Raw genomic sequence first — 17,772 nt, forward strand, 5'->3', positions numbered from 1 at the left:
TGTACCGTTTCCAGATAAGATACACCTTCTTATCATACCTTCAATTAATCTTAATATCAGATGTATCTTACCACTTCTATTAAATGTTCAGTTAGGGAAGATAAATGTTGTGCCTTGTCGCATCTGATATGCATATAGGCCAGACGCACGCCTCCGTCGGGCATGACGACAACCCGACATTAATTATTTACTATGTATATGGGTTAACGCTTTGTATTTAGTTTGCAGTATTGGTGCAGATAACATATAACAGCTCTACTTACTTAATACCATTTTCACACATTCCCTGGAATCCAACACCTATCACTACTACGCATCTGGTGTAAGCTCTCGCTTGACTAGGTACATACTTTCCGGCCACCACATTTCGTTAGTGTCAGCCAACTGGGAAATGACATTATGTGTCTTCATCATAGAAATGACCTGACTGAGCTCCCACTGTCCAATATCCTTGATCCACCACACCCCATCTAATAACATGACCAGGACCAGCCAGTGAGCGAAGATGTCCATAGTCAGGACATGTATCGGAGTGAGAACTAATAGCTGCCTGCTTGTAGGTGACGCCGGTATTGTTGTACTTTTATTCCTAGCTTCTGCGGTAGGAGAGTCCAATACCGATTGCACGATGTTGAGAAATTCGGTCGGAGCTTTATTGAGAAAAGACATGATAATCCTCCTAAGGATCTGCGGCACCTCCATAGACGTAACACTTATCATGTATCGAGCCACCCATGGTGAGACAGCACGGGAACCCTCAAACCCTGCTGTATGTTGAGTATTCGGAGACGTCGCAGACACCATCTTCCCATTGTCACTTGCGCGCGGCGATAGCGCTGCCAATGCGCAGCTCTCCAGGACACTTATGGTTTCGAGTAATGCATGGACCCGTTGTTGGTCGATCGCGCTACATGATGCAGAAGCTTGCAGCAGCACAGCAGTTGTGCGTTCTGCTCTTCTACGAAGGCTTCTTAGAGCACGATCACAGGTGGATGCCACGAGCGGGAGAAATAAGCGCTTCGTTGTCGGAGATGGACCATCTTGCGGTGATAGAGGGCTTGATATTGTCGGATGGGACTCTGGTCCCGTATCCACCATACTGCCAGCAGCAGTCGCGCTGACAATATCATTGAGTATAGCGCTAGATGCGGTATGTGCTGCGCGTGTGAACGTAATCCATTGTGAATGTTGCGGTAATAGCTCGGTTGGGAGCCGTTGCCCATGTGCTTTAGCTGTGGCTGCTAAATGAACGCGAATGGAGTGACTAGCCGAGGCGTACAAGACCATCAACGCTGCATTGGCGAGGACGTTATCGTAGCCCCGGGCTTTTTGCATAGTTGTTTGGATGTGGCGGAGGGATGCCGCATGATGGCGCTCGGCTAACGCAAAGAGGTCTTGAATTTCTGTTAGGGTTTGGTTATCAAGGGGCTTTTGAGTGTGTTCATGTGCCAAGTCGTGGCATTTGCATGCTGCCGCCAGGCTTAGCAGGGATGACATGACTGCCTTGCATTTGAAGGCGAGATTAGGTACCCCGACCGATAGAGCGTGGAGATCGAGGGAGTCGAACGGGATGGTTTGGCTGGTGTGCGAGAGATAGTGGGCTAAGAGACTGAGCTCCGTCGCATTGAGAGGATCCGGGGAGGGCAAATCCAAGTTGAGGATATCCTCCTCGCAATTCGATTGTGGCGAAAGAGGAAGTTGGCCAGTGGATGAAGGTATGGGGCCCGGAAGACGCCCTGTTATTGAGTCGGATCCTTTGAATTCGATCACGGAGTTTGGGAAACCTCCCAGCTCTGTGTCCGATCCGCTGGCACTCGGAGGGTGTTGATATTGACATGTATACGACAGTCTGGTGCATCGCGAGCATTTCGGTCTGGCTTCATCGCACTGGTGATACGATCAGAACCAAAGGTCTGAAGTATGCAGGATGGAATCACAGCATATGCATTGTGTAATACCTTCTTTCGTAACTGCTTGCACCTGAGACAGCCATTGCGGGACTTTTCATGTGACTTGCGCAACCTATATCCGGTCGCTTGGAGATCTGAGACCGTTTTATTAAGGGCCATATTGCCGACGGCACGCTAAGCTACAATGTTGGACCGCAGAAGTCGGGGTTCTTCGCAGAAGGGCGGTTGGGGCGTATTAGTAAAGAGTCCTCAAGGCAAGATTGAGTTTACTCAGCCTCATAAATGGAGAAGTTGCCCGTGCAGAACATCAGTCTAGTAGTATTTGTCATGGCGGGTAGTCTAGCGTGAGGCTCTGCTCCATGTAATTAACCGTGAAATTAGAGTTATTCAGTAGTCGAGCAGCCGTGAAGACAACGAGGCGGGCCCTAGGATGACTTTGCCAAGGAAGTTGGGCAGTGAGAGTACGAGGTGCATGGCCTCCAGCGGGAACTACGCCTCCCCGCAGAAGACCCTGCTTGAACACGAGGTGATGGTTATATTGATGGATGAAATATGCGGCGTATTACTAATACGCCGGGGTGGCCGTGCCCAGCCAACAGAGAGCTTGGCGACAACTTTGTATGGTTCGGAGACCAGTGGCTGTGATGTGTAGATATGGAATCGATACTCTGGGAAATCAAAGGTGTAAGATTAGGACTTGGCTTTGTATGTGGTAGCAGAATATGACAAAACGTAGGAAAAGCCTCCTGACCTCCCATGAATATATAAATCTCAGCGACAGCCTGCGTGATTGTACGAAATTCCAACTTCCTCATCCAACATCTTCACCATCTATCAGCTCTACAACCCTACTCCTGAGACATTGAACTCGAAGCTCAAAACCAACACGACATCATAATGATTTTCTCTTTCTCTCTGTACTTCGATCTTACGATCATACTCGCTCTGGTCCTCCAGGCGAGAGCAGTGCCGCACCCGGTAGCTAAGCGCTCAAATTCCGACCTCAGCTTGACGGCTCAACTTCGCCTTGCCGATACGTAAGACCGCTGCCCTAATCCAAATTCCGAACTTTCAATCATCTGACTTTAATGATCATACAAGGGCCATCGAGCGCTACAAACTGCTCCCTAATGACTCCGACTTTGTCTTCAACTTCACCGGCACGGAACAGATCCCAGTAGCCACAAGCCAGAACTGGCCAGCACTCGTCGATGTCGGCGCCGCTATTAGCATGTCACAACTTCCAGGTAAGACATCAGCACATCAGAATGCAATCAAACAAATAGTCCAAAACTAATCCTCAAATAGCATGTAGCATGAGCTTCCTCCACCTCCACCCCCGCGCCACTGAACTATTTGCTCTAAATTCCGGCCATATTCTCTCCGAAATGGTCCCTCAAGCTGGAGTTCTTGATAGTAACAACAGCCAGCGGGTTATCCGGACGGACCTGCGCCCCGGTCAAGTGACCATCTACCCTGCAGGTTCATTCCACACGCAAGTGAACCCGGACTGCGAGCCAGCGAACTTCACCGCTGCGTTTACGTCTGATGAATTCGCTGTGAGCCTGGTGGCGGAGCAACTGTTCTCCCTCAGTGATGGGGTCATTGCACGGACCTTTGGGCAGAGTATTACCGGGGATGATATTGAGAAAATTCGGAAAGCCGTCCCATCAGATATGGCGATTAAGTTGGAGGAGTGTTTGACGAAGTGTGGGATGGCGAAGCGGTGATTGTGGGGTGAAAATATGAATGCCGGGAAGGGTTGTTTTTGGGGGGGAAGGGGATAAGGAGGATAAGAATGCCCGGAACAGGAGTAGATAGAGTAGGTGTTGATTTGTATACTTTTATAAAAGAATGGTAGTTTGAGTTTGTATTACCTCTGCGATTGGTAAGCTGCACTTGGTTGTCCATATCAATGCGATAAGAGTGCAGTTTCAGTGTGACAAAATTTTCTACACCGACCTGAATGTCCCATCTATCGAAGCCCTTTCCGTCTACCCTTCAGGAAAGAAATCTGTCAGTAGACCAGTGAACCTATGGGACGTTATCGCGAACGTCACCGTCAGCGTCACGAACACCGGTGATAGGGCTAGAGCTGAAATTCCGCAATTGTACCTATCATATCCCGAGAGTGCGAAGCAGCCTGTGCGCCAGCTTCAAGGCTTTGAGCGGGTGGAGCTGGCTCGCAGGGAGAGGTCGACGGTGACGTTTCCGATCCGCAGACAGGATGTGTCATTTTGGGATGTGGAGGCGGAACAATGGGCTGTTAAGGAAGGTGAGTATAAATTTAGTGCAGGGGCGAGTTCAAGGGATTTGAGGTTGTCCAGGACGGTTACTATTCGGACAGATCGATGTCTGGTCCTTGCTGTTGTGAGGGTGATAAATAATTCTCTGATAGTCTAAATCGGCATAAATTATCTACAGTGTTACTGGAGACTGATACGCGAAGGCTGAAAGCAAGCTCTGTGGATATGCTGCGGTCCGTCTACCTTCCGAGCTGTTTGCCGGAAGCCCAAAATACAATACTGAACTTCCGTTAACCGTGTAATATGTTACTAGTTAATATAGAAATTGCTTTATAAGCACGCACCAGATTTTATAATCGCTTGTCCTTTACAATCACGGTCCATTCAGCAATGCGGTATGATAAATACCTTCTGGTGATATTGTATCTCAATAATATCTCATTGAAAGCACCTAACAGCCTGAACTTAAACATAGTTATAGGTCAAGTAACGTAGAAGAACGTAACAAACATGTATCGAATAGTGTAGAATATAATCCGAGTACAGTTATTTTTGTAATGTCCATCAGATCCAATTACAGGGAATCGGAATAGTCGGACTCAGAAAGAAATGCCTCCTCAGGGACTCAAGCGATTATTGCGAGCACTGATTTATTGTACTATACAGTTATCAGATGGAATCAATCAAAATATCCACTTTGTAGGAGTTAGATGTTTAACAGACTGCCCGAACGGCTCCGCATTGTACCAAGTTACGTCACTAGTAATGTATCGGATGCACAAATTCCGTGAAATGGCCCGGAAGCTAGACGGACCGCAGCATGTGTGAAGTCGGGATTTACTAAAATGCCAAGGTTGTTATAATCCCCACAGTCCGGACAAACCCCCAAATCCTTCATCGGCTACCCACCTAGGTTCTATAAAAGAATTACGCGTGTCTCGGTGTTCAAGAATTGCTTCCCTTTAACAAGACCAGCATATCTTGTTTCTCATCAAATACGTGCAATGGCTGTCAAGCAGAAAGTACTACTCCTTGGAGCGACTGGAGAGACTGGGGCCTCTATCCTGAATGGGCTGCAAGAATCTAGAAATTTCGTATGTCGAATGGACCATACAGCAGATTCTTTCTCAGTTGTTGATGAGTATTAATCTCTCATTTTGGTTAGGATGTGGAGGTTTTAGCGCGGCCCGCTTCTGCAGATAAACCGTCGGTCCAAAAGCTCCGAGAGCAAGGCCTTACGATCTGGCCCGTAGATCTTGACGACTTTAATGGGCTTGTGTCTGCTATGACCGGTACCGATATTTTCATCAGTGCTATTGGACCCAATGACTTGCTCCAGCAGAAGAAGCTACTCCAAGCAGCGAAGATTGCAGGTGTCAAAAGAGTCATTCCCTGTGCTTTCACCACGGTAGCAGCTCCAACGGGCGCTATGCTGCTTCGTGATGAGGTATGAATGCCGTGATTCATGAGAGAAAATCCAAGATGGCTAACAGGCAAGTAGAAAGAAGAAGTTTACAATGCCATCAAGTACTTGGGTATTCCTTATACCGTGATCGATGTTGGCTATTGGTATCAGATCTCATTTCCGACTCTCCCGTCTGGAAAAGTGGATTACGCCCAGATAGCTCCAGTGAAGACTATTCATGGGGATGGAGCAGCCCCTAATATTCTTACCGACCTACGTGACATCGGTCGATATGTCGCACGAATCATACTCGATGACCGAACTATTAACCGATATGTTTACACGGCCGGGGATGTACTTTCGGAGAACGAAATTTACCAGATCGCGGAAGAGGTCTCTGGAGAGAAGCTGGAGCCGTCTCGCGTAAGTCAACTTTGTCTCTACTACCTTGCTTTTACTAAGAGCGAATGTCTAGGTATCAAATGAAGATATCGAAGCCAGTGTGAAGCAAGCTAAAGCCGCTCTCGCCGAGAGTCCTCACGATAACATGAAGCGCATCGGCGTTTTCGTGGCCCAGTATGAGCATAGCAAATACGTGCGGGTGGATAATAGTCCTCGCTATGCCGACTATCTGGGTTATCTCAATGCTAGAGAGCTCTATCCAGACTTCCAACCAACATCCTTTCGTGATTTCTTTGCGGAGGTCCTAGCTGGAAAAGGCAGGAAAGTGTATTCATAGACTTACACTGAGGAACGGAATTGGTCCGAAAATTCACAACAGATCCGTTGCCCCGGGTGACAATTAGCTACTTTGAATGCGGTTGGACTGGGCATCCATTATTCCAATTACTATGCAATCCTATGAATCGAACGAAGACCCTTAGAGAAGATCATAGTTCAATATCTCTCTGTATTGAGACTCTGCTGTGGTGTGGCTGTGGTGTGACGAGATAGAACAAATCCAGGGACCCATAGCAAATGCACCAACTGGGGACACCTGAATTTGACAGTCCAATAGGATTTAGTGGATTCTGAATAGGCTAATCTCAGTATTGACCCAAATTTGGGAAGTCTCAGCTGGAACCCCGAAGCTATGCTAGCTCTCCGCAGAAGCCAGTGGTAGTCCGAAGCCCCTGTCAAGCCGGGCCCACCGGCCTTACTAGTATTTGATAAGAAGCAAAAACGCCCCCCGTTCCTTTTTCAGCTGAACTCAAGCGATTGGCCGAAGTGATGACCACGTATCGGGAGACATTATTAGAGATATTAACAAGCAGTCGGCCGCAAACAATATAATCCACAAACACGCAAAACTATCACCTATTGCTCTCTCTCCCACACTTATTGGCTTCGACATAGATAAAATTAGAACACGAGGAGGAAGGGGTTGAGCTTGCAGTTATAGCAGAATCTTATATATTCATAACCTGCTTTGCTCTTTCTTTCGGTTTCTATACGCATTATTCTTTAATTTACCATCGGTATCTGAGACTCCTCACCCTACCTATCCAGAATGTCCTTAGTCCAATCCCGGTACAGTGTAAATGCACCCCAAACAGACCTTCTATCCTACTTGTTTGGCTCGCTTTATAAGAATGAAGGAGCCTGGCCGTCATCGGAGCCTCTTCTCGAATCAGCAATGGAATGCGATCGTTCAGGATACACAATCGACCTGATCAAGAATATCGTGAAGCGAGTCGGTTGCGGCCTTCATCAGCTGGGAGCGCAAGGCAAGCGAGTCATGGTCTACGGCGACGCGAACATTAACTTCCCCCTGGCTATTCTTGGGGTTATTGCTGCTGGAGCAGTATGCAATGTTCTTGCTCCTGGCCCTTTAGATGAATTGTATTCCCGGTTGCGGCAACTGAACTGTGACATTGTCCTTTTCGCGCCTCAGGATCGAAAGCTCGTCTGCGTTGCAGCAGCAAGGTTGGGTATTTCTAGCGAGCATCTTTTCATGGTTGACGAGTCTTTCGGTGGCGTGAATTCCGACGGTTGGGATGACGGTGCTTTCAGACACTGGAGCCATCTTTTAAATACGCCTGGCGGTGACGATTATGAGTGGCCTAGACTGTCGCCCGCGGAGGCAAGGGCAACGACTGCTCTCCTGCTCTACACTTCCGGGTAGGCTGGCTTACTATTCTTCTTTGGGCACGGATGTTAATCTTCTGATAGGACAACAGGATCTTCCAAACTCGCAGAACGCACTCACTATGGCCTTATTGGAAATATTGAGCAGACTCTACAGCACTATAACCTTCGGAAGAGAAGCAGAGAGACCATATTCTGCAATTATAAGTTCTGCGGTATGGGATTTCTGATATTGGGATTCATGCTCCCTCTGAAGGCTCGATATAAGACGATATTTCCTACGAGATTTGAGTCCGGAACCTTCATGCAAACCATTGAACGATTCAAACCTACCTGGCTGATGCTCCCTAAGCACCTGGTACGCGATCTCCTGGCAAAATTCGACAAGCCCAGCTTCCCGAGTGTACAACATGTCCTCACCGGCGGCGCGATCATCCCCTACGAGATGGTCGACCAGTGGCAGCGACTACATGGATCTCAAATGCAGAGTACATATGGAATGACCGAGTAGGTGGACCTTGTGCTATCCTCCTTACCTTACACAGAGTAGGACTTACTCCTTTCGCTGTGCCAATGCAGGGCAGGTTTCTATACATTCCCCGATCCAACTCAGGTGGTAGAGGATGCCACAACAGGAACTTTGCTTCCAAGTCTGGAGGCGAAGATAGTTGGCGACCAGGGCGAAATGCTAAGCAGAGGCCAGAAAGGACATGTTCATATAAGGACCCCATTTGCCATGAAGGGCTACTTCAAAGAGCCTGAGCAAACTGCTCAGACCATAACAGAGGATGGATGGATCAAGACGGGCGACATTGGCTGGGTTGATGAGCGCGATCAATTTTATATTGTTGGTCGCCAAAAGGTACGTCCCTTCCCAGTTTCATCCGAATACATGCGCAGGTTATAAATGTTCTGCTCCATAAATTCAGGACCTATTCAAAATCAATGGCGACAATGTTTCTGCAGCTGAGATCGAGATGGCTATCTTACAACATCCGGATATTACCGATGTCGCTGTTATTCCAGTCACTAGGTAAGGATCGAATGTCTCCCTTATCTGCTACTTGTCGTGCTGATCTTGCTCCTATCGTATAGGGATGGAGACGAAGAACCCATTCCTCGTGGCTATATTGTCAAATCGAAAGACTCACCCTTAACCATCGACGAATTGATGCACTGGATGCAGACAGAACTCACTTCACGCATGCAGCTCCTTGGTGGTGCAACCTTCATCGACGAAATTCCAATCTCGAATGTAGGTGGGCCGTTTCTTGAGACTCAACCAATTGCTCACACTTAACCTTCAGGTTGGAAATAGCAAAGTCGACCGTCGGAAACTGAGTGAGCTCGCCGAGAGAGAGATGCAGGCACTAAGCCATGCAGAGCACGAGGCGGACCAGCCAAACCAGGGTGCTTAAATGTCTGTCTGTCCAACTTCCATTGATCGTTGCTCGTCAGATCCCGGATGTGCAAGAGCTTTACGTTTCTAGAATCGATGAAGGTTGTGGCCGTGTCCTTACATTGGACGACCTGCAAGGGACATGGCACAGATCTTATATAGAAACAGGCGGCAGCATGGGAGCCATGCATTGAATGTCGATTGATGAGACCTTCCTCATAAGGGTGTCTTCCATTAGTCAGAACAAAATAAGTCTCAATGGTCAAGGCCGCATCTAGATTAATGGCAGACCTCGAATAATGCTATGAAAGTCATTGCTATCTCTGATCCAATTTGATCACGCCAACTTGATATACAGCAGTATTAGAATAATTATGACCAATATGGAAGTGTATTAGACTCCTCCACAGGTAATGATAATTTCCGAGTAATTATTAGATTGATATATACATCTATGCATCACTGCTCAACCCCAAACATGAAAATGTGGCATATTGACATATCCTCGACATGCCATCTCGTATAGGCATTCCCCATCTATCACAACATGACGCCATTCAAAGCCCCTTAGGGCTTCGCAAGCTGCTCTTTACGGAAGAACAACAGGAACCCAGCACTGCAATCATTCAACAGTTAGTAATCGCAGCTTGCACATCAGGGAGATGCCAAATGAACATACCAAATAATCAACTGACAAAACAACCCGACCCAAAACCACGCATTAGCCACGGCACTAACCCCAAACGTCGGATCAGGCGAAATGGGCCCCGGTCCCAGCTTATTCGGCCCAAACCCTCTCGCAGCGATCGTAGCAATAGAACCCAACACCTGTGAACAAATCAAAGTAAAGAGCATATGCGTCCGCGTTAGCGTTTGGAGCAAAATTATGCCGAATCCCAGACCCTGGATGCTATCCAAAACGCCAAGCCAAAGCCAGAGACTGCGCGATGCGAGTGCTCCCCCGACGTATCCGCCGGATACCCATGGTAAGAAGTATCCGATTCCGGAAATTCCCCACCAGATTTGGGCCCAGCGGGGGGCTCCGAGCCCGCAGGCTATTAGGGGCAATGACCAGCTGTGCGCTTTGAGGTATCTGCTGACGATGAAGAGGAAGCCGACCCAGACGAAGCCAAAGAAGAGGATGCAGAGGAGGCCGACTTGCCACGCTTCGGCATGGGTGGAGGACCAGAGGACTGGGGAATTGTTTAGTGGGGTTGTCATCATTTGTACGGGGAGGAAGGGAAGATGGAAATGGAGACGGAGGAAAGCGGTAAATGTTGGGGGTGGGCTGGGGCAGAGAACATACAATTCCAATTCCGGCCGTAGGGGGCACTAAGGAAGAAATTCTGCAGGATGACGAAAACGAAGTTCCAAAGCACGATCTTTCGACGAAAGACTGCTTTGTAGAACGAGGCGATCTTGCCCGGGGCCTGATGGTAATAATTAGGCAATCCGCGGAAGAGGAGGAACCCGATGAGAGTCACAACTAGAGCAATCGGGTAGCAAATTGCACTAGTTGACGAAGTTAGCAGATGCCATATGAGATATCTCATGAAGAACAAGAGAGAGGGGACGCACGTCATTTTCCAAGAGCCAGCCACTCCACTCGTTGTCGTTGAAACACCCTCACTAGAGGCAGTACTCATGGATGATCCCCAATACCAGAGAGCAATCACATATGCTTGTTGCAAGCCTTGAACAATGCAAGCCCGTAAGATCCAAACCTCCATGGGGGCACCACCTTCGTCGCCGAAGTTCAATGCGAAAAACAGGGAGCCACTAGCAGATGCGACCGCATACGCGCCGCTCCCGATATTCTGGATCCAGCCCCGGTTGAAGGAATTATCGACCCAATGGGCGGAACCTATAAGAATGAATGCGATGCCGTAGAATAGCCAGGGGAGAGACAGGCAAACGACGGACTTGAAATAGCGATAGATCAGCCACCAGCAAATTGAGGCGATGAGGTAGGTCGTTGCAATTCCGTATAGTTTGACTGCTGTTTCTCCGACCTGGCCGGTCAAGAGCGTGATTTGGTAGGAATTGGCAGCGAGGATCTGGCCTAGTGCCAGGAAAATGGAGTATACCGGCCAGTTACCAATGCGGATCTGCATCCAAAGCCTGATACCAGCAGGGGGGCTGTAATCCTTGCCGAGCAGGAACTCATCATCAACTTCCGATCCATGTGTATGGGAGCTCTCGGCGTTGAAACTGGACCCATCTTCCCTTGAAACAACGGAAACAGATCCCTGCTTATCACGGAAGACTGAGGGAGCTGGTGACTTTAACCGACCCAACTTGGCGTCATGGAATCGTTCAAACCACTCCTTCTCACTCTTAATCAAGAATTCCTCGATACAATAGTCTGTTTCAGAATTGCTACCCTTCAGGTTCTGCAACTTTTGCTCGAAGATGTTGTAATACTCGCCTGTGCTGTCCGTGAAAAACGGATCCACCTTTTGCAAGCGGAAGTCCTTCTTCTGTCCCACCACCATATCGACAGAAAGCAATGATGCCGTACTCATCCGGTTGCTAACATCCCTGAGACCAGCTGGGGGCAACAGGCTTTGATCAGGCATTTGTGGCGAGCCTGGTGTTCCAGGTACAGCCAGGGCTTGGCTATCGCGGGAGAAGTGAGAGCTGGTTATGGCCGTAGACCCCGGTCGCTGAGCAGCTTGCATGCGACGTGCTGCTTCCAACTCTGCAGAAGTAGGAACATATTCATTGTCTGGGAAATCATCACCCTCGACATCGGTAGCCACGTCTTCGGGATGTTCCTCCGTCACGGATAACTCATCATGGGAAGAGTGAGACCGTGCAGCACGAGGCCTATGACCCGGGCCAGAACGAACACCAAGGGAGAGTTTGCGTTGTAGACCAGAAACTGGTCTCTCCGTAGGATCAGACAGGGCAGCGAAGTCGCTGAGTCGGTTAAGGTTGGTGTAGCTGCCCTCGCGGGAATGAAGCATGGGTGTCTGCGTGCCCGATGAAGGCCAGAAAGCGCTCGACGGCCTAGATGACACGCTGTTGCCCTGGAAGGCGCTCGTGTTAGGGGTCCGAGGGCGTCCGTGGCCTTTGGCTGTCTTGGTATGGACCTGGATGGATGTCGTTTGGAGGATTTCCAAGTCCTCCACCCACTGCGCGACGGGGAATCGCTGCTTCGCTGAACGAGCCCGCATTTTTGCACGAGTCGACTGCTTCGATTCCAACGCCGCATCAATCGCTTGTCTGAACTGATCCAGAAGATGATATGTAGAGGTTGATTCAACGTTATACCACCATCCAGGCATTTGTCCCAGTCCACCAACGCGGGCTCCCACGCCTAATGCACCCTTTCTACCGAATTCTACCGCCACAAGACCGAACGGTTCATCTCGGGAGGGAATCAAAGCGAACTCTGCCCCCGAGAATATGTACGGCGGAAGAGCAGTGAACTCAGGGCGTGAAAAGACTCGACCAGGATAGAGTTTCATCATCTGATCGAGCTTGAGCGCAGCGAACTTTCCGTATAGATCAATAACAGGGCCGACGCAGATCAATTGAACCTTCGGATTGGCTTCAATAACTGAAGGCATGATATCTGCAATGAGGTCGACACCTTTTTGCATGGACCAACGACCAACGAAAACGAACAGCTCAGCGTCAGGGTCCTGGTTGAGACCCGCCCATTCCTGCGCCTGCAGTTTAAGCGCACCACGACCTGCCTCATAATCCGGATCGACGGCCACTTCGCCCCGTTGAACTGCCATGGCTTGCTCCTTGCTCCATTCTCCCAGGTCTGAGGGGTCAGGATTGGGAAGATTGCCGACTTTTTGCAAACCCCAAAAGATGGGGTACCGGGCGTAGGAGCGCTTGCCGTACTTTTTGGAAACGCCGACCGCGCCAAAGCCACGCTGGTGGATGCGCAGATAGCTGGCTCCAGCATGCAACAGGTTGAATACCTCACCAAATTGTACATACTGTTTCATAACATCCGCACTGAGGTTGAAAACTGACTGTACCTCTTCACGTTCGGTAGCTGTTCGGACAGGCCAAAGACCCTGGAACTCTGCGTTGTGTAGGGAGAGGCAGACGGGTATAGTTTCCGGGAGCAAGTAAAGGGGCGCCAAAGAGCCATGGTAGTCGTTGATATGGTACAGATCAATAGGGAAGCGCTTGCATACAGCTGCAATACACTGATTCCATGCTGAATAATAGACCGCACTTTCCAGATCGTCCATGCGCGCGGGATACGGGTTTGATTTCGTTTGTTGGCGGAAGACCGGAGCATCGAGGAGGATATAGGTGATGTTGTTCAGGTAATGATATTGCACTTGCACCTCATATTCCGTGCCCATAAGTGTTACCAGAATTGACTCAGCTGGGGTGTCAACAGGGTACTCGACATCTCCCACGCAGGGGACCACCCATATGAGATCCTGGTGGCTAAGGGTCTTGCCCATCAACTGGGCCATCACTCCAAGACCTCCAATCTTGATCTTTATCGCCCAGTCTTCGATATCATACTCCATGGTGGCGATCAAGACCATGCGACGCTTCCCAGCGGCTGCAGCAGCGCTAAAAGGGGTGGCAGTTTGGAGCAAGCCTGATTTATTGGCCAGTCGCATGATAGGGTTGAGACGGTTGTACTCCCCACCTGGAGCTTTCTTTTCGAACCTTCGGCGCAGGGCAATTGCGAAGCCAGACTTCTGGTCCACACCGACCTGGTTGAACTTGACTTTGTAAAAGGACTTCATGAAGACCCAGAAACACGCCGCAGCTGAGAGAGGAGGAACAATCCAGAATAGCACATACATCGCAATCTGCGTCGCTTGATGTCCTACCGGTACCAGTTGGAACTTCTGAGTGGCATCGTCGATGATCAGCTTCCAGGAGATGTATGGCGAAGGCGGATGTGATGTAATATTGATCACAGTTTCGGAGAGGGACGATGGAGGCATCCGGTCAAGGACGGAGTCGTTATCAGCATCGCCCATCACCCATCCTTCATCCGGCGAACCATCCGGGTTCATCCCCCAGATGCTGACCTGACCGATTGCTGGCCACTCATAAGTGAAATGGTACTTCCACAGCCCATCCTCTGGATCCAGGTGTATCTCGCTCTCCAACCCAGCGTCGTAGCCGTATTCATTGTAAGGACCTTCCCAGAATATGTGGGGAAAGCGTCGAGGGCCCTTCTTCCAATCTGTATCACCTTCCTGCACGTAATCACTGCTACCCGTCCATTTGCTCCAATATTCAGCGCGGACGTGGTACCCGTCCCAGGCTTGCTTGCTCGTGCCGGACCATGATAACTCTGTTATGGTAGTGTTTCCACCTGTGTAATCCATCCAGTCTGAATAAGAGGAGCCCCAGTTCGTGGAGTACCGCCACTTGTCTGCACCAGCAGCATGATGTTGGATGTAAAGCGAGCCATTTTCGTATTTGTGAAGCAGGCTGGTGGAGTAATTGGCGGTCGTATATATCATGGGATTATCAATTTGACCCACTCGCAGAAGAAAGTGATCAACAGAATCGGTGGTTTCGTTCTTGTAGGTATTAGTGGCGTTGTTCACGGTTATGCGATGAATACCATTGTACACGCCAGTCAAGTTCCCCTGCCATACCCAGGCGCTCGGGATAAAACCAGACCAGTCGCTGCCGGTCTCGTTGAGTGTAGCGGTTTTGCAACTGACACTGTCTGTGTCTATTGTTGGAGTTTTCCCGGCCTCAGTCGAAGAGTTGACATAGATAGAACTCGTCACCGAATCACAGTTCATGGCCTCGGAGAAGTAGATCTTGATTTGTACCGATTCATCCTCATTCGGTGCGACAGTTGATCGCACAGGAGCATCGTGCCCGGGAGACAAAGCCGTGATCATAGGCCGAGGCTTGGTAAACTTGGCACGTGGGACATAGGCGCGGAACTCGTAAGCCTTCATCGTCATGTTGGAAAGACAACCGTTATAGGCCGTAGATCCATTGAGGCCAAGCTTTTGCGGACTGCTGCTCAACTCATGTTCATCGAAAGGGTAGAAAAGGTTCTTGACCCAGGTGCCGGTGTCGAAAGGGGAAATCAATGCGCTGTCATTGTCACTGCAATCGAATGTGTAGTCGATTGTCCGATTAGTGTTATGATACACCAACCAGACCGGCTGGTTGTTGCCGGTTCCCAAGTCCTGGAAGTCAGAGCTGATGCCACGGTAAACTGACCAGAGACCGGTTTCAGTGGCGGTTCCATTGGATCCTGGGTAGTATACATATTCAGTATGGTTGGACAGTTTGGTGACATTGAAGCCGTCGTTGAGCACGGGGAAGTCGATGCGCATCTGGTACATGTGTTTTATGATGTTGCGAGCTGGGTGGGAGGGATCCCGATGATCATACGTTACTGTGATATCCTCGCACGCGTGACGACCCCTTGTAATAGGCCAGTCATAGAAAGTTGAGGAGTCCAGAGAAAAGCATCCATGCATGTGCCAGGCAACGGCCGGCGACATGGACTGACGTCCAAAAATATAATTTGACGCAGTGGCATCAAGGACATAGAATGCCTGTTCCTCACCCCACAGCAGTAGAGGGATCCCTGGCAGAAGCAAGGTAGTCACGAATTGGCCAAGCAGCTGGCGTTCGGTTCCCTTCTCCAGCGTTGGCCAGCGGAAGACATCTTGATTGGTGACACCATACATGTGTCGGGGATCGAATTCACCTGCATCTATGGTCAGTGTTCTTATTCTTTTTATAGCCTGGGGCCCGTGGCAATAAATTACCGGTATTAGGGTTGAGGAAATCGTTCGAGACCAACATCTCATTCCAGGCATTGATGAAATCCACCGAGACATCGTATCCGGCGGACAAACTGCCATCCATCCCTAGGAAACGCTCGAGGTTGCGATAGATCGAATAATGAAATGCGGCGCCATCGATGGCATTCATGCCCTCCTCTCGCAAGAAGTATTGCGGCTCCGAGGTATTCGTGAGATTCATGGCAGCCTCAATCGAGGATGGATATTGATCCGGTTGCCGACCGCGCCCTAAATAGACTGATCCGAAGGTGTTTCCACCAGTAATCTCTCCAGCTATGAAGAAATTCTCCTTTCCTACTGCCCGGGCGCATTCGCGATAAGCAGCTGACATATCACCCAAAGCATCAACGGTAGCCTGCGTGGCTTTATCGTAGCGGAAACCATCGATGTCAAGCTGGTATATCACCAGACACGAATGGCGAATCAGTCTGTCTCGGACTGACGGGCGCCACTCACGCAGGCGGTCCTGCACGGATGCAAACTTGGCCAATTCTCGTTCCCAGTCAGGAAACACTCCGAAGGCCTCGACATCACCGTATTGATCGAAATCACTGTCGTAGCAGCCAACCAGGGAGTCGGTGACCGTCTTCTGGACGGGATAACCATTTTCATACCAAAATCGGGGATAATCGCAGGTCTCGTTATAAGTGTTACCAAAATCGAAGTCCACGTATCGCCGAGCGGTCTTCCATTCGACTTTGTGCTCATCCACTGTAAAAGGTGCCGAGGAATTTAAGTAACCCTCGAATCCGATCAAATCTCCCATTCTATGGAAGCCTCGTTAGATGCATTTCTTAGAGCTGTGATTGCCCATCGCATGGGAATTAGCAATGGAGGACAATAGGAGCACATACGTCGCAAGCGTGTTGTCGAAAATAACGTACATGCCACGATTGTGAATCTCGGTGATTGCATGTCGCCATTGTGCCAGATTTCCGTAATGTCCGTCGAGCAGAGTTGTGTCCAGTGCCGAATAGCCATCATATCCCCATGGTTGGTTCATGAGAACTGTGCCAGCCAAATAAATTCCCTAGAACCCGAACTGATCAGCAAATCGACCTCACGTGCCCGATATCCGACAATCGGATTCCGTTCCCTTGACCGACCTTGATGCCCATTCCCTGCAAATAATCAAGCGTATCGATAAGACCAGCTACATCTCCGCCATGACGCATCTGTGTTGACCAAATATCGTGTTCCCATACTGAGTTATTGTAATTATCGTTCGTCGGATCTCCGTTCACAAAGCGATCAAGCATCAGGGTGTAAAACGGGAATCGCCAGTTATCCGGAGATGGAAAATAGTCGCCGGTGTGGTTCGGCCATTGTCCCCAATAATCTGCAGGATTTGTCGCAGTTTTGTTCTGGTTCAGGTTGTAATCTGCGAGTGATGCATTGTAGGGCCAAGCGACAGCCTGCCATGCCGTGGAGGCAAGGACGAGGCCAGCGAGCACCCGCTTCATGTTGTGCTGAAGCGCAACAGGCCTCTTCTCGCAGTTCAATCACAAAAGGCGAAGCTTTTCTACGAGCCAGTCATAAGTACGCACTTTCGAAAGGCTTACAAAATTCGAGGCAGAAAACGAGAGACAATAATAGGGGTGCCTTGTTTCTGCACAAGCAAAGCTAGACAAGGACCAAGAGTGGCGACCGAGTGGTCCGGAACGAACGGCGTGTAGAGGTGAAAACGAGTGAAGAAGCAGAATGCAAACGAAGGATGAACAATTGGGCGGATGAAGTCTGCAGTTGCGAATGGTTGGGAATAAAAACGACGGAAAGAAATTAAAGTAAGACAAGTCAGAGGAAACGAAGAAGCCAAATATGGGGGAGACCAAAGCCAACTGCGCCCCCAGCAAAAGAACGACTGATAAGTGTTCTCGTGGCTTCCAGCTTGAGTCCATCACATATCGATAAGGCGACTTGCCCCAGTGATAAGTCTTGG

General features: G+C 49.4%; 6 protein-coding genes across 6 annotated transcripts; 4 read left to right on the top strand and 2 right to left on the bottom strand.

Annotated features, from left to right (window-relative positions):
- Nucleotides 1-309: 309 nt before the first annotated feature.
- AKAW2_81185A (Zn(II)2Cys6 transcription factor) lies at nt 310-2,069 on the bottom strand (the record flags this gene model as incomplete). The annotated part of the gene is made up of 2 exons (XM_041682288.1): nt 310-1,887; nt 1,959-2,069. The coding sequence occupies 2 exons, from the start codon at nt 2,067-2,069 to the stop codon at nt 310-312; spliced, it is 1,689 nt and encodes a 562-aa protein (XP_041549146.1).
- Nucleotides 2,070-2,807: 738 nt separating this feature from the next.
- Nucleotides 2,808-3,640, top strand: AKAW2_81186S (germin family protein; the record flags this gene model as incomplete). The annotated part of the gene is made up of 3 exons (XM_041682290.1): nt 2,808-2,947; nt 3,012-3,157; nt 3,219-3,640. 3 exons carry the CDS (start codon nt 2,808-2,810, stop codon nt 3,638-3,640), a joined length of 708 nt encoding a protein of 235 aa, XP_041549147.1.
- A 124-nt stretch (nt 3,641-3,764) lies between these two features.
- Nucleotides 3,765-4,313, top strand: AKAW2_81187S (uncharacterized protein; the record flags this gene model as incomplete). The annotated part of the gene is made up of 2 exons (XM_041682291.1): nt 3,765-3,770; nt 3,843-4,313. The coding sequence occupies 2 exons, from the start codon at nt 3,765-3,767 to the stop codon at nt 4,311-4,313; spliced, it is 477 nt and encodes a 158-aa protein (XP_041549148.1).
- Nucleotides 4,314-5,160: 847 nt separating this feature from the next.
- Nucleotides 5,161-6,300, top strand: AKAW2_81188S (aromatic alcohol reductase; the record flags this gene model as incomplete). The annotated part of the gene is made up of 4 exons (XM_041682292.1): nt 5,161-5,250; nt 5,322-5,603; nt 5,658-5,984; nt 6,037-6,300. 4 exons carry the CDS (start codon nt 5,161-5,163, stop codon nt 6,298-6,300), a joined length of 963 nt encoding a protein of 320 aa, XP_041549149.1.
- An 897-nt stretch (nt 6,301-7,197) lies between these two features.
- On the top strand, nt 7,198-9,067 carry AKAW2_81189S (uncharacterized protein; the record flags this gene model as incomplete). The annotated part of the gene is made up of 6 exons (XM_041682293.1): nt 7,198-7,682; nt 7,734-8,156; nt 8,229-8,511; nt 8,579-8,682; nt 8,745-8,904; nt 8,957-9,067. The coding sequence occupies 6 exons, from the start codon at nt 7,198-7,200 to the stop codon at nt 9,065-9,067; spliced, it is 1,566 nt and encodes a 521-aa protein (XP_041549150.1).
- A 548-nt stretch (nt 9,068-9,615) lies between these two features.
- On the bottom strand, nt 9,616-17,296 carry AGS1_4 (cell wall alpha-1,3-glucan synthase ags1; the record flags this gene model as incomplete). The annotated part of the gene is made up of 7 exons (XM_041682294.1): nt 9,616-9,664; nt 9,728-10,241; nt 10,355-10,560; nt 10,627-15,736; nt 15,798-16,600; nt 16,688-16,863; nt 16,940-17,296. The coding sequence occupies 7 exons, from the start codon at nt 17,294-17,296 to the stop codon at nt 9,616-9,618; spliced, it is 7,215 nt and encodes a 2,404-aa protein (XP_041549151.1).
- Between the last annotated feature and the right edge of the window lie 476 nt (nt 17,297-17,772).

Source organism: Aspergillus luchuensis, chromosome 8 (genome assembly GCF_016861625.1).
Source record: "Aspergillus luchuensis IFO 4308 DNA, chromosome 8, nearly complete sequence".
Classification (NCBI taxonomy): domain Eukaryota; kingdom Fungi; phylum Ascomycota; class Eurotiomycetes; order Eurotiales; family Aspergillaceae; genus Aspergillus; species Aspergillus luchuensis.